Source organism: Nicrophorus vespilloides, unplaced genomic scaffold (assembly GCF_001412225.1).
Source record: "Nicrophorus vespilloides isolate i.1.1-1 unplaced genomic scaffold, Nicve_v1.0, whole genome shotgun sequence".
Lineage (NCBI taxonomy): Eukaryota > Metazoa > Arthropoda > Insecta > Coleoptera > Silphidae > Nicrophorus > Nicrophorus vespilloides.
Genome location: NW_017099646.1, coordinates 76,431 through 101,561, shown reverse-complemented (window position 1 = coordinate 101,561; position 25,131 = coordinate 76,431). Strand labels below are relative to the sequence as shown.

The 25,131-nt window shown below is 34.2% G+C and overlaps 4 protein-coding genes across 7 annotated transcripts in view; 3 read left to right on the top strand and 1 right to left on the bottom strand.

The window, feature by feature from the left end:
- The first annotated feature begins 784 nt into the window (after window positions 1–784).
- Window positions 785–7,305, top strand: LOC108565001 (phospholipase DDHD2). 2 transcript variants are annotated; one of them, XM_017924221.1, is made up of 9 exons: window positions 785–1,000; window positions 4,077–4,343; window positions 4,406–4,444; window positions 4,514–4,585; window positions 4,640–5,068; window positions 5,123–5,457; window positions 5,510–5,657; window positions 5,712–6,843; window positions 6,896–7,305. In XM_017924221.1, exons 1-9 carry the CDS (start codon window positions 868–870, stop codon window positions 7,134–7,136), a joined length of 2,796 nt encoding a protein of 931 aa, XP_017779710.1. In that variant the 5' UTR covers window positions 785–867; the 3' UTR covers window positions 7,137–7,305. The 2 variants fall into 2 exon arrangements, with proteins under 2 accessions (XP_017779710.1, XP_017779711.1); XM_017924222.1 differs by lacking the exon at window positions 785–1,000 and adding an exon at window positions 2,431–2,554 and having other exon boundaries at window positions 6,896–7,136.
- LOC108565002 lies at window positions 1,025–2,495 on the bottom strand. The gene is made up of 3 exons (XM_017924223.1): window positions 1,867–2,495; window positions 1,372–1,817; window positions 1,025–1,307 (listed from the first exon to the last, which is right to left on the bottom strand). Exons 1-3 carry the CDS (start codon window positions 2,472–2,474, stop codon window positions 1,129–1,131), a joined length of 1,233 nt encoding a protein of 410 aa, XP_017779712.1. The 5' UTR covers window positions 2,475–2,495; the 3' UTR covers window positions 1,025–1,128.
- Window positions 7,306–7,674: 369 nt separating the features above from the next.
- On the top strand, window positions 7,675–10,016 carry LOC108565005 (guanine nucleotide-binding protein G(i) subunit alpha). Its single transcript, XM_017924226.1, has 5 exons — window positions 7,675–7,925; window positions 8,208–8,392; window positions 8,457–8,743; window positions 8,801–8,895; window positions 8,956–10,016. The coding sequence occupies exons 1-5, from the start codon at window positions 7,805–7,807 to the stop codon at window positions 9,336–9,338; spliced, it is 1,071 nt and encodes a 356-aa protein (XP_017779715.1). The 5' UTR covers window positions 7,675–7,804; the 3' UTR covers window positions 9,339–10,016.
- Window positions 10,017–19,842: 9,826 nt separating this feature from the next.
- Window positions 19,843–25,131, top strand: part of LOC108565008 (E3 ubiquitin-protein ligase RNF220-like) — a 50,725-nt gene continuing 45,436 nt past the window's right edge. For all 3 annotated transcript variants that reach the window (XM_017924229.1, XM_017924230.1, XM_017924228.1), the window contains exons 1-2: window positions 19,843–20,116; window positions 20,357–20,849. In XM_017924229.1, coding sequence (XP_017779718.1) covers window positions 19,994–20,116; window positions 20,357–20,849 — 616 coding nt within the window. In that variant the 5' untranslated portion in view covers window positions 19,843–19,993. The remainder of the gene's footprint in view (window positions 20,117–20,356; window positions 20,850–25,131) is intronic.

Sequence of the window (25,131 nt, the reverse complement as noted above, 5' to 3'; positions counted from 1 at the left end):
CTTCTAAGAGACCAAAATCGTATAACTTGTTTCAAATATTATTGTAATTACTTATTATGTCCAGCATGTTATATTGATATGATAATAAAGAAAATATCGATTATATATTTTCATATTACCGTTAAATGTATCCTAACTATTAATATGTATTAAATAAAGATTTGCATCGTTTTTTCATTAAGACAATTGACTTGGACCATCGTTCACCTTCACTCTCTTTCTTCTCCAATTGAACTTTTTCCAAATTGCGCCAATCTCTTTGTTTACTAGGTGGACAATTTTTTTTTATCTCAGGACAAATGTGACCTTACCGATTACTCTTATATTAAGCTATATACTCTCTTTCATAGTGCATGCGCTCCGACCATGACCATGCACAACAACGCATTGCACAATATTTAATTCGAGATTTTAGTATCAACATGGCTTGGGTCGCGTCATGGGTATTTACGACGCCAAACCAGATTTCTGTGCCAGGAGCGCTTCGCAAAAAATAAATAAAAGGTAAACGTAGAGATGGACGAGGAGAAAAGGACATTCGAAAAAAAGACAAACAAAAAAAATATATAAGCGAACACATACACACCGCAACTATTCTGGAAATTCGCATGACTTGCTATACCGAAAAATCTATTTTAAATTTCATCCAAACTTAGAACTCGTACTGAGATTAACCAAAAATCCTTCGTACTAACGCCATCTCTAGTTCAGAGGATCAAGTTGAAGACAGATTCCTGCTAGGTTCCGCTTGTACCAATTCAGAGGACGCGTTACGTGTACTCAATTTTTGATGTAGTCTTCACCAGCTGTTCCTCACGACAATATCATCCTCCCTCGGATGTTCCCCGCTGAAGAGGACCAATTACAATGAGTGGCGATAACAGGAAGATCATCAATCCTTTGCTGAATGTGTCCGTGACTGGAGGGACCATCGAGGAATTCACCCAGAACGCAGTCCTGCTTCCGGTGGTTCCGCCCCCAGTTGCCGCCCCCATCTCAGGTTCGTGATAAGGATTAAGAAATAAAACGCAAGAAAACAAATATAGTGTAGAAAAGTATAATAGACTAATATATAGCATATGCTAGACAATAATTTGAAATAAAAAACGCTCTGTATTTTGATGATTTTTAGTATCTATTTGTGGATGCTGAATTGATTGGACCACGATAGGAGGTAGTTGGCAGATCAACAGATACCTTCTGCTTCCTCCTGCAAACTATCGCGAGGATAATACCCACAATCAGAGCAATTATCAAAAGAACTCCAAAAACTATTGCTGCAATCGCCCACGGGCCAAGGGTCGCCTCTGCGGTAAACAGACAAAAACAAATGTTCATTCATTCATTTCGTTTCATTGAGCAATTACTTACTATAAGCGTCTATAATGTACGTCCTTTTATTGTTACTCCTATCGGTTGCCGTCAGCTGAAGCTGTGACTCGCAGCAGGATGCGCTATAGTAGCCTGTCACTTCCTCGGTCGTCCCTGTGGTAAACCCATTAGGGAAATGAATGTTAGGAGTGAGGAGCATAAGGCCCGACTCTTTATCCTGCGCCGTAATTTCCACACTCCAGGTGGCATCTTCGCAGTTTGCGAGGAGCACGTTCAAACAATTACTTGTGAACTTGTGCCAGATTGTCGGCTTCCTTGTATCTACCACGTGTTTGGCATCCACATTCAAGAGAATCTTCTTAATATACTTTTCTTGTCCGGTCATCGCATAGAATGTCACGAAATCCTGGTAGCTTGAGCCGAAATCATTCCGTGTGAAAATTGTAACGGCAACAACTTTCGTTTGTCGCGGTTGCATCCATGTACTGTAAATTCAAAAATGTATATTAAATGATATGTAAATATTATTTATACCTTAAAGGTTCCATCCATCTGAGCAAGCGCTTGTTGTCTTCGCACTTGAAGTTAACGTAAACCACGTAATTTTGGTTATTGGTGACTTCAAAATATATCTTAACATTCTGGTTAGGTCTTAGCAGGAGGTCTGTCTTCGAATCTATTTCAATCTCGATCGGATGCTTAGGCTGGATGTTGCTATTCAAGTAGGAGAGACGTACGAAATCATTGCCTTGCAGATCCTTGCCATCAACTTTCACGTAGAGAGCTTGTTCAGGAACGGACTTCTCGTCGAAATCGAACTGCTGCTCTTTGATGGTCTCAATTTCGAAAGTTTCTGCAGTCGAGCTGTTTTGATCCAGGACTTTGAGCGCATCTCCCAAGTTATCTATCAGCGAGATGTTGCTGATCTGACCGAAATCGCCCTGCAGATCAAGCTTGACCCTTCTGCGTCGACCTCCTTCAGCTGGAAGTTTATAAATATTACGTGGTATTGTTGTTTGGCTGACGTAAGTGCAATGCGCGCGTGAGATCTCTGTATTTTGTAAACACGCAAGGTCAAGAATTTTTTGATTCAAAATCGCGCAATGCGAAAACATGACGCGTAGTCTCGAATCAAAGTTCATGCGATTAGCGTTTACAATATATTCGTTCGTTAGCTGTTCAGGGCAGAGTTACAGTTTAGCGTCCGATTCAATACGTACCGGTTAGTATTTTTGTACTTAGGGTTAGTTTGGTTTGAATGGATATCGTGAAGTTGTATTTTTGCGCTGGCGCGGGTTCGATCTCTAGACGCCAAGTCCCGACGGTTGGAGTCTGCGTTCCGTGCGCAGTGTCCAGTTTTATATCGAAGGTATCGCCCAACCTGACACCGAAAGATCCTTTCGAAAACTTCCCTATATCATTTGAATCCAACAAGTTGATAAGGTAATCTGAAATCATACATTTTGTATTACAAAGTCCAGAAAGAAATACAGATGAACAACTTACTCCTTGGCGTTACGAAATGCGCCTCAATCACAGCACCAGATATACCTACATGGATTGAAGTAACACTTGTATCAATCGGAACACGCAGCACGCTTTTACCTTGTATGTTTGTTCTGTGAGCCAGGATTGACTAAAACAATAAACTATTGCTCCAATCGTCTCATCTGATAACGATTAACATACCTTTGGCATTGAATCATCACCAGAATAAACATTGCTCAACTTCCTTCCTTCGTAGAAGCCGCCGCCCGATTTCAAAGACGTCTCTTTAATCAACTCTTCAGCGCCGCTCCGACCACCCAACCATACTGTAAAAACCTAAATTTGACTCTACAAAACCATCCCTCTAAGAAACCTCGAAACAAACCTTAATATTTTTATCAGTAATTGCTTTATTAGCTAAAAGCGCTAAATCTTCATCGACGATTTTATCCCTGACAAAGATCAAGACGGCGCCACCATAATTAAGCGCTTTACTTGCTACAATGATACCGAAGAACGCAGATCCACCATCGCTGATGCCACCCAGATAGCTATTATACTTGTTCCTAAACAACCCTTGAAAAGAATCCAAATCCACTTCAGTAGTTTTCGCAAGGATGTCGCTTGTAGCTTGAATGGAAGAACAAATATAAACGCGTGGCTCCGAAAATACGACGCTCTATAATTAACATCATGTCGGACCTAAAATTAGTTACCTGTTGCGTTGAATTTCATCAGCCATAATTCGTTCCTGACATAATTCTTATTCAATATTCCGTCGACGTAGCCTTCAGCCAAATTAGCGACACCATCATCTTCTTGTACCAAAACAACCACTGGACCGGAAACGTATTGCAGTTGCCGTGAAACATCCTCGATAGTTTGATCACTGATCAAGATTCTGGAACTTCTTAAAGCCCCAACGGCTGCGAAAATTGCTAACAAAACTGTTGATTTCAACATTTCAAGCAGAACTAAACTAGATTCACCCAATTTTTAGCCTTTTGTAGATTACGATTTGTCATATTTGTGGGCTTGGAAAGGAAGTTGTACAACGCGATAAGTTTCGGAAAAAAAAATCAAAATACCTGCAATTATAACATTCACAAATTGTTATTTATTACGAGTAAATTTGTTTACTCATAAAGATTAATCGCTGACCTAAAAAAAAAAATAACAGTGTAAATGGAATATAGAAATCTGTTAGGAGTGTTAGTTTGACCTCCCGCTTATCGATTTTAAAACTTATTTTCCAGAATCGACGAGCGCCAGTTACTTCCAACAGCCGACAGATAATAACCAGCAACAGGAAACTAACGTGTTCGACAGCTTCTACCAGCAGGGACAAGAAGTGCCGCAACACCAGGACATCCCGATCAACAATTTTGCGCAACCGAAGCAATCAGTATTTTCATCATTCTCTTCGTACTTACTAGGTCCTAATAACCAGTCAACTTATACTTACGAGCCGCAACCAAATCCTTACGAACAAGCAAACTATCCTCAGACATTTGCAACACAAGGTATACTCAATGAAATACTTACCATCGTGTAATTTAATCGACATCTGCGTTTGCATTTTTAGAGGTCCCATTGATTACGCAGAGTGTACCAATCCATCAAGGTTAGTAAATAAAAGAAAATTGTCACGAACATTGCATAATACGATTCTTCTTTTATGCTGTGCCTTTAGATAATATCCAGCCGGTTCCACTTTTCAAACCTAACGAACCGATTGCGAGCGCTCCAATTTGTCCGCCGCAAGGTAATCAGTATAATTTATTGTTTTGTTAAAATTTCAGTGTATTTTTTTACTTAGGACCAGCAAATACATACAGAAGGGCTACTGGACTGAAGAGGCCAACGTACGCTCCGATACCGGGGCTCTCAAACCAACCGTCGAGTAGTTTACCTCCGTCGGCACCGACCCTCAATTATCTCCCAACAGAACCAACAAGCTTCACGCCAAATGTGAACGCTAATGTGTCTAGTGCCATTCTGAATCCAATTCCACCTACTTCACATTCCATTCTTACACCAATTATGAGTACGATGGCAGCTAACAAAGCCTCCTCGTCGCTCAGAGAGCATATGATAACACAAACCGACAATCTGACGGATGAGCAGGTTGTCACATACAGACCCGTATACAACCATTGGTTTTACAAAAAACAAAATGAAACTGATGTATCTTGGACTCCATTTTCAATGATGGATTCCATGAACTTGGAAGAAGCATATTTATCAAGTAAAGTATAGCTTGTCATTGACCGATCAATAATTACATGGTTGGTTCTTACAGGTGATTTAAGCCCAGATAAAGTTGTTGCTACGGACGGTGGAAGGTATGACGTTAATATTCTACGTAGAGAAAGGAATTCGATTTATTGGAAGAGTCCAGCCAGCGAGGTGCGTAGGTGCTCCTGGTTTCACAAAGGTAGCTCTGATGGTCGTTACGTACCTTACGATGAAAACATAGCTACAAAATTAGAAGGCGAATTCAAGATAGCCTTTGAATCGAACACTTGGAATAGGAAAGTTGAACTTGAAACCGGTGAAAACATAATATTCCACAGTCAAGATGTTTTGGTTCTTTTTCCGCCACTCCAATCCCCAGACGCTTGGGGAAACACACCTGTAATAGAAATATTAATGAATTTAATGAAAAGTATTAACGAGGAAATTTTAGAATCATCCGAGACCTAGAGTTGTCAAACGAGGAATGGATGAGTTTCACATCGAAGAAGGTGAACCAGCCAAAGTGGATCATTTATTGTTTTTGGTGCACGGTATTGGATCAGTTTGTGATTTGAAATTCAGGACTGTAGAAGAAGTTGGTAAGTTTGAATTATCCAACTAAATTAAGTGGATCATTAATATGTCGCTTTTAGTTGACGAATTCCGTTCTGTATCGCTTCAATTAGTCCAGTCCCATTATCGCTCCTCCTGCGAAACTGGTATAGCAAATCGTGTGGAGGTTCTGCCGATTAGTTGGCATGAGAAGTTACACTCGGAAGACACCGGAGTTGATAAGAAGCTAAAAGGCATCACCTTGGAGAGCATTCCAAGATTACGTCACTTTGCGAATGACACAATTCTAGATGTACTTTTCTACACGAGCCCAGTGTATTGCCAAACTATCATTTCAAGTGTAGCGAATGAAATGAATCGAATCTACGACTTATTTAAACAGAGGAATCCGGAGTTCCAAGGCGGAATTTCTTTAGGTGGTCACAGTTTAGGTTCACTCATTCTCTTCGACATCCTTTGCCATCAGCATCAGGAAACTGAACCCGAGAAAACGCCGGAAAAAGAGGAGGCTTCGAATTCGACAGAGGAAGATGTCGTCTCGCCTTTGAAACCACATCCGAAACAGAGGAGAATGAGTCGCAGGATCAGTTACATGATGGGTGAAATGGGTACCGGTCAGCCGCAACTGAATTACCCGCACTTGAACTTCAATCCACGCCACTTCTTCGCCTTGGGTTCACCTATTGGTATGTTCGTGACGGTCCGAGGTTTGGATACCTTGGGTGAACATTTTTCATTACCGACTTGCCCATCGTTCTTCAACATTTTCCATCCTTACGATCCTGTCGCTTACCGAATCGAATCGTTGGTCAACCCGGAACTCGCTGAATTGAAGCCAGTATTGATTCCGCATCACAAGGGTCGTAAACGCATGCACTTGGAATTCAAGGAGACTATGGCGAGAGTAGGTGCCGACTTGAAGCAACGACTTGTTGATTCCATGAAGAATACTTGGAATTCCGTCTACCAGTTTACTCTGTTCAAAAGTCAAACGAACGCACCCAATTTGGAAGAAGAAGTCGATAAGGTTTTGGAGGAACAACTGCAGCAGACGACGCTGAATCCTACAGTAGAGGTTGTTGAAAATGAACCAACAGATCTATCATTAGGGATTTTGAATCAAGGTAAAAGAATCGATTATGTGCTACAGGAGGCTCCGCTCGAATTCTTCAATGAGTATATCTTCGCTTTAACAAGCCACGTTTGTTATTGGTACGTTTTAACAATAATAATAATTATTATTTAATGAATCGAAATTATTTAGGGAATCCGAGGATACCATGCTATTAATCTTGAAGGAAATCTACAACTCCATGAATATTTCCACTGACAGTCAAATTCCACAACAGACTATGACCATTGAAAGACCGCCGTCTTCGCCTAGGTCAGGCAGATCAGCAGAGGATGCGCAACTGACCTTAGGCGTTGATCCTACGATGCCGATGATGGGCGAAAGGAGCAATTTAGGACCTCCGCCCACCGCCGGCTTCGTTAGGAAGACATAGTATTTTATGGTCGCATGGGTGTGCAGACCATTAGCAGAAAGATACGCTCCGTCTCTTTTAAGGATCCTCCGTGAAAGCAACACGTCGAGGTGGAGGTTTTACAACTAAAAATACGCTAATTTAAAATAATTGGCTGTGACAACATATTGATTTTTTGTTTTGTTTATGTTTCTGCTAGATGTATTTTATTATACTTTCTTGTTTTAAATAAATATATTTATTTTGCTAATAATGTTTCTCTGAAAATAAGTAAATATGAAACTATCATCTACTATCATGGGTGTAGATAGTGGGATTACAATGTTGTTTTCATTGATGAATAATGTGTTTTCAAATAATGTGGTAGCATAAACTGATTATACAACTGGTATATAAAATTGTATATAGGGGAGTATTGTACATCTGTTTACCTGAGTTGTTTGTAAAACCGGTAGGAAGTGGGAATTTTATCTTAAGTGGGGAATGGTTTTTGAATGGTAGTTGTTTTGGCGGCAACCTGAGCAGTAGGTACCAATGCTCCTTTTGGTTCCATCGTGTTGGTACCAGTTGATACAAGCTTTTGTAACCGAATGTATACGCTAGCGGGTGGAGTCGTTGTGTTTGTGAGATCAACAAGTGTCAAAAATAGAGGAAAAAGTGCGTGTTTTGGATCCTAGCTTAGCAGAAACATGGGTTGTGCTGTGAGTACAACAGGTGATAAAGAGGCATCCGAAAGATCCAAGAAGATCGACAGAGATCTAAGGGCTGATGGAGAACGTGCGGCCAGCGAAGTCAAGCTTCTTCTTCTCGGTAAGTGACTCACATTTCGGCGCCGCTTAAGAAACGAACGGCAACGAGGACCAAGAAGAACGTCTGCGGTGGCGGCGGCAAAAATTGCACATTCCTCTGCAATAACGCCACAGCCACAAGACATGAATAGCATAATGCATGCACTCTTTCTCATTGAGACTTGAAGGCTTGGAGTACACAATTGGCTGTCTGGCATTCCAATACCATAAGTCATTAAATTGCAATAACAATATCAAAATATTTACGATTACTCACACGCGAAATATCTGATCTTGATTTTAGGAGCTGGGGAGTCAGGCAAAAGCACCATAGTGAAACAGATGAAAATTATCCATGAAACTGGATATTCAAATGAGGAGTGCGAACAGTATAGGCCTGTAGTTTATAGCAACACAATCCAAAGCCTTATGGCTATCATCCAAGCCATGGGACAGCTTAAAATTGACTTTGCTGATTCCAATAGAACAGTAATATACAACAAAGAAAACAATACATAACTTAATTATTTATTATTTTTTTTCTTAATTTTAGAACATGGCTAGACAATTTTTCACATATGCTGGAGCAGCTGAACAGGGTGAGCTCACCCCAGAAGTTGTCACCTTGATGAAAAAGCTATGGAAGGACTCTGGTGTGCAGCTATGCTTCTCACGTTCTAGAGAATATCAGCTTAATGACTCAGCAGCCTACTATTTGAATGCATTAGATCGTATTTCCCAGCCAAATTACATTCCATCCCAGCAAGATGTTTTGAGGACTCGAGTTAAGACAACTGGCATTGTAGAGACACACTTCTCATTCAAAGGATTAAACTTCAAGTAGATGACAATGACATCATGTAAATGCAGATATATTAAATTTATTGTTTGTTTCAGAATGTTTGATGTTGGTGGTCAAAGATCAGAGAGGAAAAAGTGGATACACTGCTTCGAAGGGGTCACTGCAATTATATTCTGCGTCGCTTTATCTGGTGCGCTCTTAAAAGATTAGGCTTAATGAGTAACTAATTGTGTGCTATTCATGTTTGTAGGCTATGACTTAGTACTGGCTGAAGATGAGGAGATGAATAGGATGGTGGAATCCATGAAACTGTTCGACTCGATTTGCAATAGTAAATGGTTTGTTTCCACTTCGATTATTTTGTTTTTGAACAAAATGGACTTGTTCGAAGAGAAGATCACCAGGAGTCCGCTCACGATCTGCTTCCCGGAGTACACGGGCGCCAATACATTCCCAGAGGCATCGAACTACATCAAGGCGAAGTTCGAGAACTTGAACAAGCGCAAGGACCAAAAAGAAATCTACACGCACTTCACCTGCGCCACCGACACAAGTAATATCCAATTTGTATTCGACGCTGTCACCGACGTTATCATCAAAAACAACTTGAAGGACTGCGGCCTCTTAATGTAGACGATCTCTACAAATTATTATTATATATATATTTTTTTTTTGTTTTAATCCTCTTTACATCTTTCATCAATTATGTTTTTAAAACATTGTAAACGAAATATTCCGCGAAACGTGTGCCTTTATTATTACTACTACTACTACTATTATTCATTTTTGTGCCTTGGATCAAATGCCTTTTTTTATATATACATATATATTATATTGTGGGTCTTTTTGCCCGATCAACTAACAATGTACTTCCAAAAATGACCAAATATTGCCATACGAAAGGGAAATTGAAGAAAAATGAAGAAAAAAAAAAGAACTGAGAGAAAGAAATGAAACAATTCAAACAGTATTGAAACAAAGAACAAGAGAACGAAAAGAGATGAAGAAAGAAAGAAAAAAAACATGAAACGAAACATTATTGATTGTGTACTGTAAATTATTTATTAGCTTAAGTGATGGAAGGACGCTTTCGTTGTCTTCCACTTCATATGATGATATTTTAATTGTAACTTCTTTTTGTATTTTTTTTTGATACGCCTTTATTATTATTTTTTTTTATATATACTTTTTTTGTCCATTATGTTTAAAAATCGCCGTCTGGAAGATGTGCTCCTCTGGTTTCTTTTTTTTTTTGATGTGACAGCGCACTTTCCATGCGGCTTATGAAATAAAGTTGAAATAATAAAATAATCTATTTGCTAATTAATTTTAATTTACATAATTAAAACATTAATTCATATAAAAATCATTTATGCATACTTGAATGCATGCATAATGTAAAGCGCATCTATCGATTTTATTCAAGTTTAACGGTTACGTAACGCGTCCCGCCCGCTCGTTTAAATTTAGAAATCCCTTTTGAATTCGCTCGAATCGAGGACAGTCATCACTTAATAAGCTGAAAGCCGCAATTAGCGCTCATGGTTTATGCAAATATTGGATCACATGCATAAGGTCGACGCCGTTTTATGTAACATCATACAGATTTGTAATAAGGCGTGATTCTAGTATTCTACATTTTCCTTCATGCAACTTTGAAGTTCAGTACTACTACTATAGATGGCAGTAGTAGCGAGATATCACTACTTTATTTAAGTTGGAGCTTTCCAGAGGACGCTTAGGTTGATAGTAGCTAAATTCATACAAATTATATAATAACGTTTTTATCATAATTATAAAACAAATAAAGTTATATTAGTATATTCATATTGAAATTTTTGTTTTTTTTTCATGAACATTTTCACTAATTAATCGAAACAAATTTTGTTAAGATATAGGAATTGTATTTTTTTCTAGATATTTATTTTATTTAGTAAGAAATAATTACAGGTTGATCATCAAAGTTCTGGGAACTATATTCTATAAGGAATTAAAGACGTATTCCACATTTTACGTTTAAAATCACATTTAACTAAGCCATAAATATTAATTAAATCATCAAAAAAAAGAATCTATTTTTAGTATTTGATTAAAATTATATATTATGACTGCATTTTTATTAAACTAAAGAACAATTGCTATTAGGTACTTAATTAATTGTAACATGTAACAGATAGCAATTGTAAATGAAATTGGTTCATCCTTACTATGTAAATTTACTAAAATTGTGATGCAAACTCATGTGAAAAAGATATAAATTTTATGATTTTAGTCAAAATGGAAATTATATGTATTATATGTATCAATTTTAGTTTTAGATACGAAAAATTAGTAAGTTTTACTAGGTTAATAGCAAATATTGATATATTGTATAGTTTCTCACAGAAATTCCATCAAAATATACGATTTTTTTTGGAATTTTTCTGTAAGTTTCTAATAGTTTCTATACAAATTATAGAAATGAAATAATGATATATTAAATTCAGCACAAAAAAAACATTATAGATACTCACTAGCATTTTATATTATTAAGATATGAAAAGTTAAGAAGTTTTACTACATTAATAGCAAATATTGATATATTGTATAGTTTCTCACAGAGATTCCGTCAAAATATACTTGAATTTTATATTATTAAGGTATGGAAAGTTGTAAGAGCAAATATTGAGATTCTGACAAATATATTTTTTTTTTGTAATTTTCAGTAAGTTTCTAATAGATCCATTATAATTTATAGAAATTAAATGCTGATATACTCAATTCAGTCAGAAAACATTTCAGACACTCATTGGTATTTTATATTATGAAGATAAGAAATGTCTTCAATTGTTTACTTCAGTATAAGAGTAAAGTTTTCCGTATATATTCTCACACAGGATCTAATATAAATTACTGAAGAATGTTTTAATCGTAACGAAGAGTGTAATAAACATGTATGTCTCATTTTATGCAACTGCTACTGTTGTGTACGAACGGGTTCCAGCATTTCGCTCACCAAGATTAATTAAAAGCATAAAAATAAATATCCGAATGGATTAATTTTTACGAGGTGGAAGAAGTGTGCAGTAGCGACGGCCTTCCGACCATCAGACGAGCCGCGCCGTTACGCAACCGTTCGGAACCGGTAGGTGTTGTAAAAGCTGTAGCAGCAGAAGCAATAGTAGTAGTAGCGGCTTTAAATTGGGGGTCCCCCCAATAAAATAGCTACAAGGGGGCATTACGAGGCGACTAATTTGGTAATGATTTGTTGGCACGATTAGACCCGGGTCTACCGTGACATCTTCACGTCGGAACAGTGATTAGTCATGGCCAAACCGGTGATCGATCAGAAATCTACCTGAGTGCGTGCAAATTGATGGTGGTTTTAAGACCGCAAACTTGGGTTACTCTACTCCCTCCTCACTACTACTACTTTTTTTTTAATGGGCCTTGAATGGGAGATGCTGGATTTAATAACTTGAGGTTACAGTATTATTTCGATCCAGTCAGATCTTCATTAACTATTGCAATTACCATGATTGCATCCTATAATGAGATGAGATCTTCTAAAACTATGTAACCAATTGTTTATAGTATTTATTTGCCAAATAATCGATTCACAAAACAAAATAATCAAAGCTTTCTCATATCTAAATGTTGTTGTAAAATACAATGTGTAAGGTCACATGAGATAGTTATAGCTTTTACTATTTATCGCGACATTAAACAGCGATCGTTCATTACTATTCTATAGATTTTTTCCAAATTGTGACTTCATCACTGGTTGTATTTTAATCTACCTTGTAACATATTTACAAGTACTTGAATCTTTTGATTCTTTTTTTCCTCAAAGCGGGACTAATCTACTAATTAAAAAAAAAAACGCATATTTACTAATATTTTTAAAATAAAAAACATAGTTTGTTTTGTCTTATATTTTACTGAAGAACCAATTTTCTTAAGTAGATTTGGAGTTGATTTTAAATACGAATGAAATTCTTGGCACGATTTCTGAAAATTTACTTTCGTAAGAAACATGGCTTTAGAACTGTTGTCTTCTTTCGCTTGTCCATAACTTTTTTATAAGAGAAAAGACATTTTATGGGTACATTAGTGCTTCTGTATTTTTTAGAATTAATAAATTATTTTTCAATCAATTAATCTTTTTTAATTAGTCTTTCCAAAAAAAACGGGACATTTCGATGTCCCGAAGCTGTGATTGGGGACAACGGGACGGGCTACTTAAAAACGGGATGGTCCCATTCAAAACGGGACGTATAGTTAGTTAGTTTATACAAATACAAAAAAAAAATTATTCTTTATATACCTAAATTGAACAGATCAAATTAATAAATGAAATATTTTTTATTTTATTAAAATTTACTAAATAATATTTTTTTCTTTTAATTTTCTCAAATTTTTCTTAAATATCTATTAAACTGATGCATTTTATCATCTGAAAAAATTAAAAATATACAAAAGTTTGACAAAAAAATATACTTCTTATTTGCTTAATGAATTCATCAAGAAAATTCACCCCTTTTTTTCTCTTTTAATACGATTAGTCGTTGCAGGAAATCAACTGGGTTTTCGAAAGGAAAGTTTAATCGTTTTAAAATTAAGTCGACCCCTTGCACAAATATATACATATATATTTTTTTGTAGCTCTCCCTGTTATACCGGAAACGGTCGCATGGCTCATGTCAGGCGCATCCATTCCACTTCAGATGCAATACTGTTCCTGCTACAAGCTGCACTACAAATCTATAAATACAATTGATCATTCAAAAAGGCCTAACATTAGAATACAGCCTCGCTACAGCTTTGTCATTTATAATATAAACTTATTTAAACGTAGTTCCAAGAACGCAAATCGCAACTGCTTAAAACTACAGTCCACAAAATTTTACAGCTTTTCCGAATATCATCGAAATAACTTGTTATATTACTCTCTGACTACTCTTAGTTTTCATTTTAATTCTATAATATACCAAACGGAACTTGTTATTTTCAAATCATTTACTAAAAAAAATCAATGGGTTAAGTTTCTAATGGTCACAAAATAATTTAAAAGACAGTATAAGAAAAATTATGTAATATTATGTTATATATATATATATATTTCTTGGTACGTGTTACATAATGCGTTTCAAAGATCGATTATTCACCAATAATATGCATCATATACTTTTGGCAGAGAGCAGCTCTCCATAAACTTGTTACATAAAATGCTAAATACATCAATTATTCACTAATCATGTGCATCATAAATTTTTGGCAAAGAGCAAGTTACAAAGAATATTTGCAGCCATTAAAGCCGAGCACGTGTCAAATAGGTAAGTAAATCTTACTATTCTATAGAATATATACAATAGTTGTGTCTAAGAAATGCAAGAATATGATATTCTCTGATGCTGAAGTTTCTTAAACGTACAAAAATCATTCAATTTTGTTTATTATAATTAAAACTATCAACGTAAATGAAATATAAATCGTAAAAACAATAACAAATATAAAAATAAATAATAAAAATTTACTAATAAAATTAATTTTTTTTTATTATAAATCCAAATAATTTTAAAATTTATATATAAAGTATGGGAAATAAAAATGTAAGTCTTCATGAAAATTGTGTTGTCATTTAATAAAAAAAATATATAGGTTAATTGTATTGATTTGGTGTTACATATGCAGGAAGGGTTAAATTTATAGCCCTTCGTGATAGCGTAATAAATACGTTTATTATTGTGCATTAAAAAGCAATATAATATTTATGAATTTCATAAATTTGAAAAAAAAAGTATAATTTTTTTAATTGTATATTGCTAATATTCATTTGATATTGTAATTGTACGTCAATGTGTATTTTATAAGTGTAATTAAAAGAAAAATTATATTCGAAAACCGAGTTATATTAAATTTTAGTTCGAGAACCGAATTGTTCGAGTATTAAAAAAAACTTGTCAATAGACTGTTAATTAAGTTGAATATTTAAATTTACGAACAACTATATACAATTAAGAAATAATCGGAAATTAATGGTTTATAACTTATTTTTATTTCAAATAAAAATTATAATAGAAACACGTTGTTATTTAATTCGTTTATTTCAGTAATTAAAAGATGGTCTTTCGTGTGCAGGAGAATGTACACTGTGTGCTAAATGTCAGGCAATTCTGTTTTGGTTTTAATCATAAAAAATACTTTATAGCCATGTATAAAGTAATGCACGCGGTCGAACCATTAAATAAACGGCTGTAAACTTTAACCTTTACGTTATGTTAATAAGACCACGTGTAATTATAGTTACACTTGTAATAAATAAATAAAATATTTTATGAAAAAAAAAAATCGTGAATCGGACATTACGTAATTTATATAATTAGCGGATGCATAAACTTCGACAAAAAAAACTGTTACAAGTTGAGCGTTAAGATCTATGTGATTTGACGCAAATAATTTGGTGGATTAATTGATCATCTTTGTAATATTACATATAAGATTAAGAAAATAATTGTGTGTATTAATAATTACATTTTCCTGTCTTAATTTTTTAAAAGATTCTTTTACATTTTAAGAATTTTCTATCATAGTTTTAAAGGTTTTTTTTGAATGATTTCATTATTTAATCTAGTAGCGGAGCCGCATGCGGCTCCTTTGATGTGAAATTACGACTCCTAGTATAAACTTCGCTATGGCTATGTTGCATATACATTTCACTATCAAAAATTGCGATTATAGCGCTACGTGCGGCTCCCTGCGTAATATATTTAAAAAAATGGCTCTTTGTTCAAAGAGGTTACCGACCCTTAATTTTGATAAATATATTGTAAGAAACTTATGCATTTATAATTTTAAAAATTAATTTTTCAGTATTTATATCTATTGTCTTAATTTTGATAAAAATACAAGAATCTGGTAAGAAAAAAAACTTGTTTAAATTTGGTTTGATTGTGATGGTGTTAAAGAAAGATACAAGAAGGGTGATTTATTTGCTGATATTAAGGTGAAAGTAAGAATTTGCCGGAGGTTATCGAGGGCGGAGCATCCTGAAATGTTTCAATTGGAAACCGAATAATGCGATAATATCGCGCTCGAGGATGGAACTGGTAAATCGCATATTATCCTTCTTCTTTGAAAAGGGCCCACCCTTCGTTTTATACAATTTCCAATACACAGAGCGGTACGCGCTTATTCAAGGGTGTAAAAAGGTGCTCCAGTTTTCCGGTCGTTGCACGTAAACCAGAAGTCAAATCGGATTTGGGTAAAAACATCCATTGAATGTCAGGAACGTTAATTTTCTCAAACAGCTTATACTTCCAGTTGAGCAATGCCTTTATCTTTATCTCCTTTTCAACACCCTGTAAATAGATTTTATTTTTTTTTTTTTTTCAAATACACAACTTGGACAAGAGCAGATGAAAATTGAAAATACAATATCAGAGTTTTGTAGTTATATTATTGATACAATATTATATTTTTTGTTATTATCATTACGTATTCACAACTTGATTGAACTTTAAGTTTCGAAAATCATGTGCGTCTTATAGTCCGAATGCGTACTATACAACGAATAATCCGGTATAAATACAATTACTATACGTAATATTATTACCACAATCGTGTAAATGTCGTATTTATAATACAGCAATAACTCGCATAGTGCGGTTAAAACCGGACTAATCGAGGAAAGATTTAAAACAAATTAATTTTGTAGAATTTATTTTGAATCCGGACTGATCGAAACCTTACTATCAAAATCCAATACACCGGTTCGTACTACACCAAACTATAATGAATCCGCACTAATTGAAGACGCACTAAATATATATAGAATTATTAATCATGTGCGTCTTATAGTCCGAATGCGTACTATACAACGAATAATCCGGTATAAGTACAATTACTATACGTAATATTATTATCACAATCGTGTAAATGTCGTATTTATAATACAGAAATAACTCGCATAGTGCGGTTAAAACCGGACTAATCGAGGAAAGATTTAAAACCAATTAATTTTGTAGAATTTGTTTTAAATCCGGACTGATCGAAGCCTTACTATCAAAATCCAATACACCGGTTCGTACTACACCGAACTATAATGAATCCGCACTAATTGAAGACGCACTAAATACATATAGAATTATTAATCATGTGCGTCTTATAGTCCTAATGCGTACTATACAACGAATAATCCGGTATAAGTACAATTACTATACGTAATATTATTACCACAATAGTGTAAATGTTGTATTTATAATACAGTAATAACTCGCATAGTGCGGTTAAAATCGTACTAATCGAGGAAAGATTTAAAACCAATTAATTTTGTAGAATTTATTTTGAATCCGGACTGATCGAAACCTTACTATCAAAATCCAATACACCGGTTCGTACTACACCAAACTGTAATAAATCCGCACTAATTGAAGACGCACTAAATACACATAGAATTATTAATATTACTGTTTTTTTTGTGCACCAAAATTCAAAGTGCGTCTTGTACAGTAATGCGGTTTATATACGAATAATATATTATATATTGTGAACGTGATATTAAATACATTTAGTAAATTCTTGTAATTACAGCATTTATGATGTAATTTCTGAGCTGTAATAAATATATTTATTGTGATTTTGTGGATGCATTAAGTAACAATAAGCGAATTTATTGCTCAACCAATTAAGTGTTTAAGAAGAGCACAGTTCAAAGGATTGTGACGAAAAAGGATATTTTGGTGTTAACACCTTTCGGATGACTGGAGGTGGGTCAGTGACCAGCGGTCCTTCTGACCAGATTTATATGTACTATACAAGGATTTACGATTACGCATTTACGATGGGATAATCCTATTCCCTGGATTATGTCTCCTTCAATGATTGTTGACCATTTAATAACAGCTACAATCGATTATTTTATTAACAAATTGCTAATATTTTTTTATATTTATGCCTCAAATTTTGGTTATCGACCAAAGAATTTCTATACAAATCAAAAGTTTATATTTTATTTATCAAATTACTTAATATGTACGTTATTCGAATTGTTTTTGTTAGATAAATGTATAAACAAGTTTTGTTTACTCTTGTTCGCACGAACGTACATTTTGTTTATATTTCCGTATATATTTTAATTTTGTTTCAATCAAACTATGATTTTACTTAATAATAAGAATTTATAAAAGTAAACTTCAAAGAAGAAAGTGACAATTACAAAAGTAAATTAAATCAAACGTATATTCATATATTCTTTATCATTAATGGATTTTTTTTCTTCAAATAAGTGTATGCAATCACATTTTTTATGTACATCTATATAAGTTTGTTCGCACGAACGTACTTGATGTTTATACGAACGTACATAATTCTGAGCAGTTGAATGAAGAAAAGGTATTATTTGTGAGATGCCGCCATCCAGTTAAGGGAGGAAACGCAGATACATTTTTTTTTCCAAGCTTTTTTCCCGTCGGAACGTGTAATTATTTCTGAACTCGCGGTTGGGCTTCAGGTGTTTTCGAATAGCGCCGTAAACTGTTGGATTATTGAATTATAAATGCGATTAATTACGTTATGTGTAAATGCGACCGCTTTACGATTGACAATTACATTCCCGACGGAAATTATTTTAATGGCGCAGCACGAAGATAAATGCCGGACATGCTGAAAAGCTCATATGTATATATGGCTACAATTTTTGTATCCTTTCAGCAAAAAAAAAATATATATAGAAGAACGTCTGGCACATTAATTGCTCAATCAGATTTAATCCCACAACGACAATTCGTAATTTATTTATTGCCTAGTCACAAATCATGCAGAAATAATAAGTATGATTATAAAGTTGCTCAGTAAATAATTATATCAAAATTATGAACATCGGACATATATATAATTTTTCTAATAATTATTACAATTTTTTTTTGCAAAGGTGGACAAATTCTTTTATGTTTGTGAGAAAAATCTTCGTTTTTAATTTTTTCAAATATTTGTTTTATTGATTTTATAACGTATTCCAATAATTCTAATATTCTTAGTTTAGAATATTTTAAATATAATTTCCTGTTTACTTCAGCTGTTATGACAATTATTTTCAGATTCGGGTTGAAGGTTTCTGTCCTAACTGCCTATTGACGCAACCTGAAAACTGTTTTCAAATAATGATTAATAATTAGAATATTAATTGCAACAATTACATAAATAATTACAGACAATTGAAACATTTTGCTTAACTTTTTTTTAAATTTCTAATTTGAAAAAAAAAAGTAAAATTACAGTTTTTTAATTATCAATTGAAGTTATCACAGTTAATACAAATATTGTTCAGTTGTGATAGGAAATAGAATGTATTAGAAATGATAAAATGTATGATAATTTTCTTGTTATCTATCAATTTAGAATTTACAAAATTTTAATAAAATTAAATTCTTATGTAATTTAAAATACCAAAAAAATAATCAAGATGTAAATATTAAAATCAATTGTACAATCAAAAGTTAAAGGTCAAAATTATGAATTGATCAAATTTAATCTCAGAATAAACAAAATGTGTTACTGAAATATGTATTATTATGAATAGAATAAATATTGATTAATGTATGATAATATTTTCTATAATAAAAATGACTAGTAATTTGATTATGTTCTTGTTAAAAAATGATAAAAGTTTAATTTTTACATTAAAATTATTTTTTTTATTGTGAATGAATTTACACTACATTTTGTATTGGCAATTTTTCAATGTTTGACATATAAATATTGAGTTTTAAGGGAGGAATTACTGCGGTCATATATATATTGCTTAATCTATTTTGCTTTAGTTTAATTTTGAATTACGTTAAAATTATGTTAAATTCTTATAAAAAGAAAAAGAAAAATGTAATTTTGAGTTAAGAGAATGTATGAATAGTGTGAATATAAGTATTATTGTATGGTTTTAGTGGTTATACCTGTGCTCAGGTAGCGAATGGTGTTGGTAACGTTGACCATTTTGTTTAAATTAAATGAACCGGTAATTAGGGCCGGATATTTAGAATGTCTCACTCATTGGACGGAAGCGAGGAATATGTTTAGAGGTGTCCACGTGGTGCGCGCGCCAGGGTGGGAACAAGCGTGGTCTCCCTAAGAGAGGGGGCTTCCCCGTCAGTCGCAAGTTGGTGGTTGCAAACGCGAGATCGGAATGTCGTGCGTCGAACAGTAGTAGTACTCCGACATATACTCAATACCCTGAACAATCAGAACGGTCATACTACAATAGCAGAGTCATACTGTCATCAACTGAAACTAAACCGCAAGGAGGATCCAGAAGCATGGACAACTCCACCTACGTTCCAAACCCAGGACATCTGAACTCACCCGCGCTTGTGGTGTTTTCTCAAGCCGCCGGCGGTCTGCAGGATGCTCTCCGCATCCAAAGGCCCTTCAATCCACAGGTGATATACCATTTAAACGAATAATATAATTTTAAAAAAACGCACGTTCGCACTTTCCTTGCAAATGTCGTTTAAGCTCACGGTTTCTAAATCTTTGGCACGGAGCAAGAAATTGAATATCCGCGAGGGTCGTTGACTATGATTTCCTGAGACAACGGCTCCTTGATTAGTACAAAGCTTAAAATGTTGGTGCTTCGGAACCTGGTGCTGAAGTAGGGAAGAGTTCATGTCTGGGTTCAGTTTCAGATGTCGGAGGCGAGCAAGGAGTTGCATAGACCCTACTCGGCGACGGGGTTTGGTCTTCGGCACATGGAGGCATACGGAGGGCTTCCAGCTCATATTCTAAACCATTTGCCGCCGCAGTTCTTGCATCCCGGTCTTTCGCTAGGATCTGGAGCTTTCCGACCTTTGGGAGATCTGAAGACGTTCCCGTCGCCGTCGGCGTTCGCGCCTCCCAAGTGCTTGAAAATTGAGACCGGTAGTGACGTGCACGGCAACCACGGCCACGGCATCTTCTCCCCGTCGGACGAGAGGTTCCTTGGTCCGAGCCCAAGAACCGACTCTTGCTCCCCGGCGAGCGCCTCCATGTCCCCGCAGCCCCAAGGTAACCTAGGAGCCGTCAAGGAAGAGAGTCTCGACGCCCAGATGTCCGAGGATGGCGAAGCACCGCACTCTGCCCAACAGGCAGACAACGACTCCCCCGGCATCCACGAGGACAACAGAGGCTTCCGACGTAAGTTGTTTACATAAACCCAAATAGATCTCGCGTCCAAAGAAAAGAGGAGAAGAGGCCTATCCATGAATGGGATTTATTTGTTCAAGCCTCCCTGTTTATTTCTCGAGTATCGAAATGTCCCAACTGCTCCGCGAAACTAAACAAACAGAAAATTTTAAAACAATTGTTCCTCGTCCGCCTACGGAGTAGCCTGCAGCCACCTGGCTGCAAACTTAGCTCTAGCGTAAACAAATCTCATCTCGACAAAGATGAACAGAAATTTTCGGGAAATTCGTGAAAACCGAAAAACGGTTTTCGAACCGCAACCGCCGTTAAAATCACGCCTGCAATTTCCTATTTGCAGGGGTGTTATGAAATGGGAACGACCCCGCTTAACGTCTGTATTACGTGGACAGTTAAAATCTGTTAGCTGGAGCTTACATCGTGTGAATGTGATGATTTGTTGTTTGCGGCTTCGGGCGTACCGCAAAACTCCAATCGAAATTTCCGAACTTAATTTGTTTCGGCGGCTGCAAAAGTGCGGCTGCGATCTTTTTAATTTCGATTGCCATCAATTTGCGGGTGAGAATGATTCCTCCGGTCCCAACCCCTATACCGCCTCCACCTCCACCTCTTCATCCTCCGCCGCCCCCTCGACGGATTCGCAATTAATTCGAAATGAAAGTAATATATCCTCGGAGGAGGACCGTTAAACCATAAAAATACTTTCGCGCCGGGAATGCAAGCTATTGTTTACCCATACGTCCATAAATTAGCATGTCAACTTGTCCTAATTCAAACCTTTTTATTTCGTTTCCAATTTCCTCGTCCAACATTCGCGCAACGCAAATAAAACGGATGACGTATTTAATCATATTTTTTTCATTAATTCGCATCGGCACATTCGAAATCACATATTTCCTTTGTTGCTATTTTTATATATAATTAATATATACAAACAAGGAATTTTCTACGTAATTTTCAACTAAATCCAATAGCTAATAATTTAATTGAAATATAATATTTTACAATTTTTAAAGTATTTCAAAAAACGCAGTTATTTCATATAGAAGTCCATAAAACGTACTTTAATTCTAACTAAATGTAAAACGATTATTTCGATTTAATTAAACCAATAATTAATTACTACATTAACTGTATAGAAAATTATTAGAAAACATTTATTTGTTGTTTTAAATATTTCTATCTTAATAATACAGATTTATTAATTTGATGCAAAAAAACAAAAGAAAATATGTTGAAATAAATCTAACCAAATTTGATCAAGCTTAAGGGTTATTGGCCTAGACATTTTTTTTTAAATTAACAAATAAATCAATCATCGAAAATAACAATGTTTATTTTTAAAATAATTAATAGTTAAAAACATAATTGCTTTTTTTTACGTAAACAAATTTGGTGGAACAAACAAATTGCATTTCTATAAGTCCATGTTCACTTAATAATCTTCGTCCGTCGGAATAGCTTAAACTTGCATTTTTTTGTATTATATATCATGAAAAATGCGAAATTGAAAATATATATTATACTTAAAAAATGACTTAATTTAGACAATATTTATTGTTTGTATTTTTACTAGATAATATGTAAATAAATACAGTTGTACTTATATAAGAAAACAATTATCTTTTAATGTTTAAACATAAAAAAAATAATAATAAAGTATAATTTATTGTAAATAATTTCAACCATAAAAAAATATTACGTTTTAATATTATTTATAAAAAAATATTTCAAACAAAACTAATCTTATTTCAATAAAATTACACAATTCATATTTATTTCACAAAATTTTAATTATTGCATTTTTGCTGTTAGTTACTTCATTTAAAATATTGTTAATCATAATTGTGACATTAAAATCTAGCATAAATCATTTTCATTGTTATATAAGTTTCATAAAGTAGTTAATTTTTTTCTTGTACACTTTCATAACTTCAGTATTATTCAGTAGCTAAGACTTTCTGTTCTACAAATAATTATAACCAAATTAGTACGATTATTTTTTGTGTGTTTATTTTATATTTATTTGTGTGGAATTAAATGCTTTATTATTTCAAAAAAATGTAGTAAAAATCGTTCTGTAGTCCAATTTAAAAAAAAATGCGTGTTTTATGACTTTATAACCGTGTTACGTGGTGACTGATGTTACATCACTTTTTAATTGACGTAATTTTTGATGTTATGACCGAATTATCGATGTTCCTATAAATATTTTTGACTGAAATTATTTGTGTTCCAAATGAAAGTATAAAATTTTACATAGACGCAACTTTTTTACATAGAAATCGACAAAAAATTGTCTTATTATATTGGAAAATATTACCAATCTGAGTTCGTTGATTAACTTTCCCAAGAAGTGAAACGTCGCTTGCGCTAATTAAAGAAAATATATATAATTAAATCTTCATTTAACAATATTAATAAGATTTGTGAAAAAATATGAATAATTAAAAAAATATTGTTTAATATACTTATAAAACTTGCGTAGGAAAGTAGAAGTAAACACATCACATGAAGGTTATTTTTCAAGCAGCATTTTTTCGATCAATCATTTATACTAGTTGTTGACTGCAGCTTTAAACTAGAAAATTCCATATGCTTTCGTCTATGTGCAGTATACGGGAATTTACCTATTCAGCAAGAAGCCGACAGCTGCCGAGGATTGCAGAAGTCATTCCATACAAAGCAGACTGAATCTTTTAAGGACACAACTGTCTTTTTTTGTAAACATATAGTTTTACAACAAATAAGTTTCTACAGTAATTCTTAAATTCTAACAACACATTTTTAAATAATTATATAACGTTTATACCACAAAATAGTTAAAAAAACTGAAATTCTTTATTATAGCTGTTAAACAAAATTTCTTGATATAGAATGTAGATCTACATTACAGATACAGTAAAACGCCGATTATCCTAGTGTCAATTTATCGTGGTTCGGATTAACCGTGTTTGCGGCCGTCTTAGCAAATCTAGTAAATAATTTTACAAATAAAACAATTACCTTTTAAAATGATTAAAAATGTCTTTTTACCCGTGCTTTAATGTTCCCAAATTATCAAGGATAATCCGTTTTACTGTATTTATTTATTATGAAGTTTAATTGGAGGATAAGTTTGATAGTAACGAAAGAAGATTTTGTTTTATATAATCTAAATATATTATTTAGAACAGGGCTCGGCAACCTGAGGCTCTTTTAATGAGAAATTGCGGCTCATATTCCGTTTAGTAATATTAAAAACTACACACCGTTAAATCAAAAGTCAAGTAAAATTTTTGATGTTTATAAGAAATTTTTAAAGTAATACGACAAAATTGAAATAACCACTAATTTTGTAAATACAACAACAGTTAAAGTGGTGATTAACATAATTCAAGTACTTACATTTCTATGCAAAATTACTAAGATATAAATTATTGTCCAAAGTATATTAAACTAACATTTCGAACTCTACAATTAGTATATTTTTATACTATAGAATAATGAAAAATAATCCGAAACGATCGTAATTTGTAAATCGTGACTTATGACATATGCGCTCATTTAATTTTGCAAATCATATTTTTTTTTTGTTGTTGTCCATATTTATTTTTTGCATGCGAGAACATCATCCGGTAATTTATTTCGCGGGAAAAAATTCGCGACTATTGTCGATATGTATGGAGGGTTGAAAAAACGAGAGGGTGAGAGTATCAAAAAAAAAAATTGACGGACTGCAAATCAAATTGGGGGGTTGCGCGGGAGACAACAATTAACTTCCGAATTCGATTTCCACTCAATTAATAATAAATTCAATGCATTCGTCAAAATCCGACTAAAAATTAAAACGCGTCAACCCCGAAAAAAAAAAGAGACAACATACCAACACGTATTTGTCGCGCGTCCGCATAAATACAGTCAACAAGTATTATATGCAAACCCTCTATCCTTCTGTCCTACATTTATTTATTTATTTTTTTCTTGAAATATGCGCGTTATTATGGTCGTTATACCCGCACCCTTGTTTCGATAAGGATTTTAAAGCTCGCCAGAGATTAAGACTTTTTTCCCGAGCATTGCGTTATTACGTTTTTTTTTTGCTTATATTCTTCACTCAGAACGCGCCCTCGAGTGGGGGCAATAATTACACAAAGTTATCATTTTCGCTTCTTTGTAGGGGCGTCTTGGGTATTCATTAGCCCTTAACCGCCGTCGATTATCAGGCCGTCTTTTCATTACAACCCCCTAACACAAAAAAAGGACGAGCAGAGGTGGAGAATGCAAAAAAAATAGA

Excerpts from the sequence above, each read along its gene's own strand:
- LOC108565002 (XM_017924223.1), bottom strand. The coding sequence starts at position 2,474 with ATGAACTTTGATTCGAGACTACGCGTCATGTTTTCGCATTGCGCGATT. Across the intron at positions 1,818-1,866 it reads AGATGGATGGAACCTTTAAG|TACATGGATGCAACCGCGAC; the intron begins GTATAAATAATA and ends TTGAATTTACAG. Across the intron at positions 1,308-1,371 it reads GTACATTATAGACGCTTATA|AGGCGACCCTTGGCCCGTGG; the intron begins GTAAGTAATTGC and ends TGTTTACCGCAG.
- LOC108565001 (XM_017924221.1), top strand. The coding sequence starts at position 868 with ATGAGTGGCGATAACAGGAAGATCATCAATCCTTTGCTGAATGTGTCC. Across the intron at positions 4,586-4,639 it reads TCCAATTTGTCCGCCGCAAG|GACCAGCAAATACATACAGA; the intron begins GTAATCAGTATA and ends TTTTTTACTTAG. Across the intron at positions 5,069-5,122 it reads GGAAGAAGCATATTTATCAA|GTGATTTAAGCCCAGATAAA; the intron begins GTAAAGTATAGC and ends TGGTTCTTACAG.
- LOC108565005 (XM_017924226.1), top strand. The coding sequence starts at position 7,805 with ATGGGTTGTGCTGTGAGTACAACAGGTGATAAAGAGGCATCCGAAAGA. Across the intron at positions 8,393-8,456 it reads TTGCTGATTCCAATAGAACA|AACATGGCTAGACAATTTTT; the intron begins GTAATATACAAC and ends TCTTAATTTTAG. Across the intron at positions 8,744-8,800 it reads TTCAAAGGATTAAACTTCAA|AATGTTTGATGTTGGTGGTC; the intron begins GTAGATGACAAT and ends TGTTTGTTTCAG.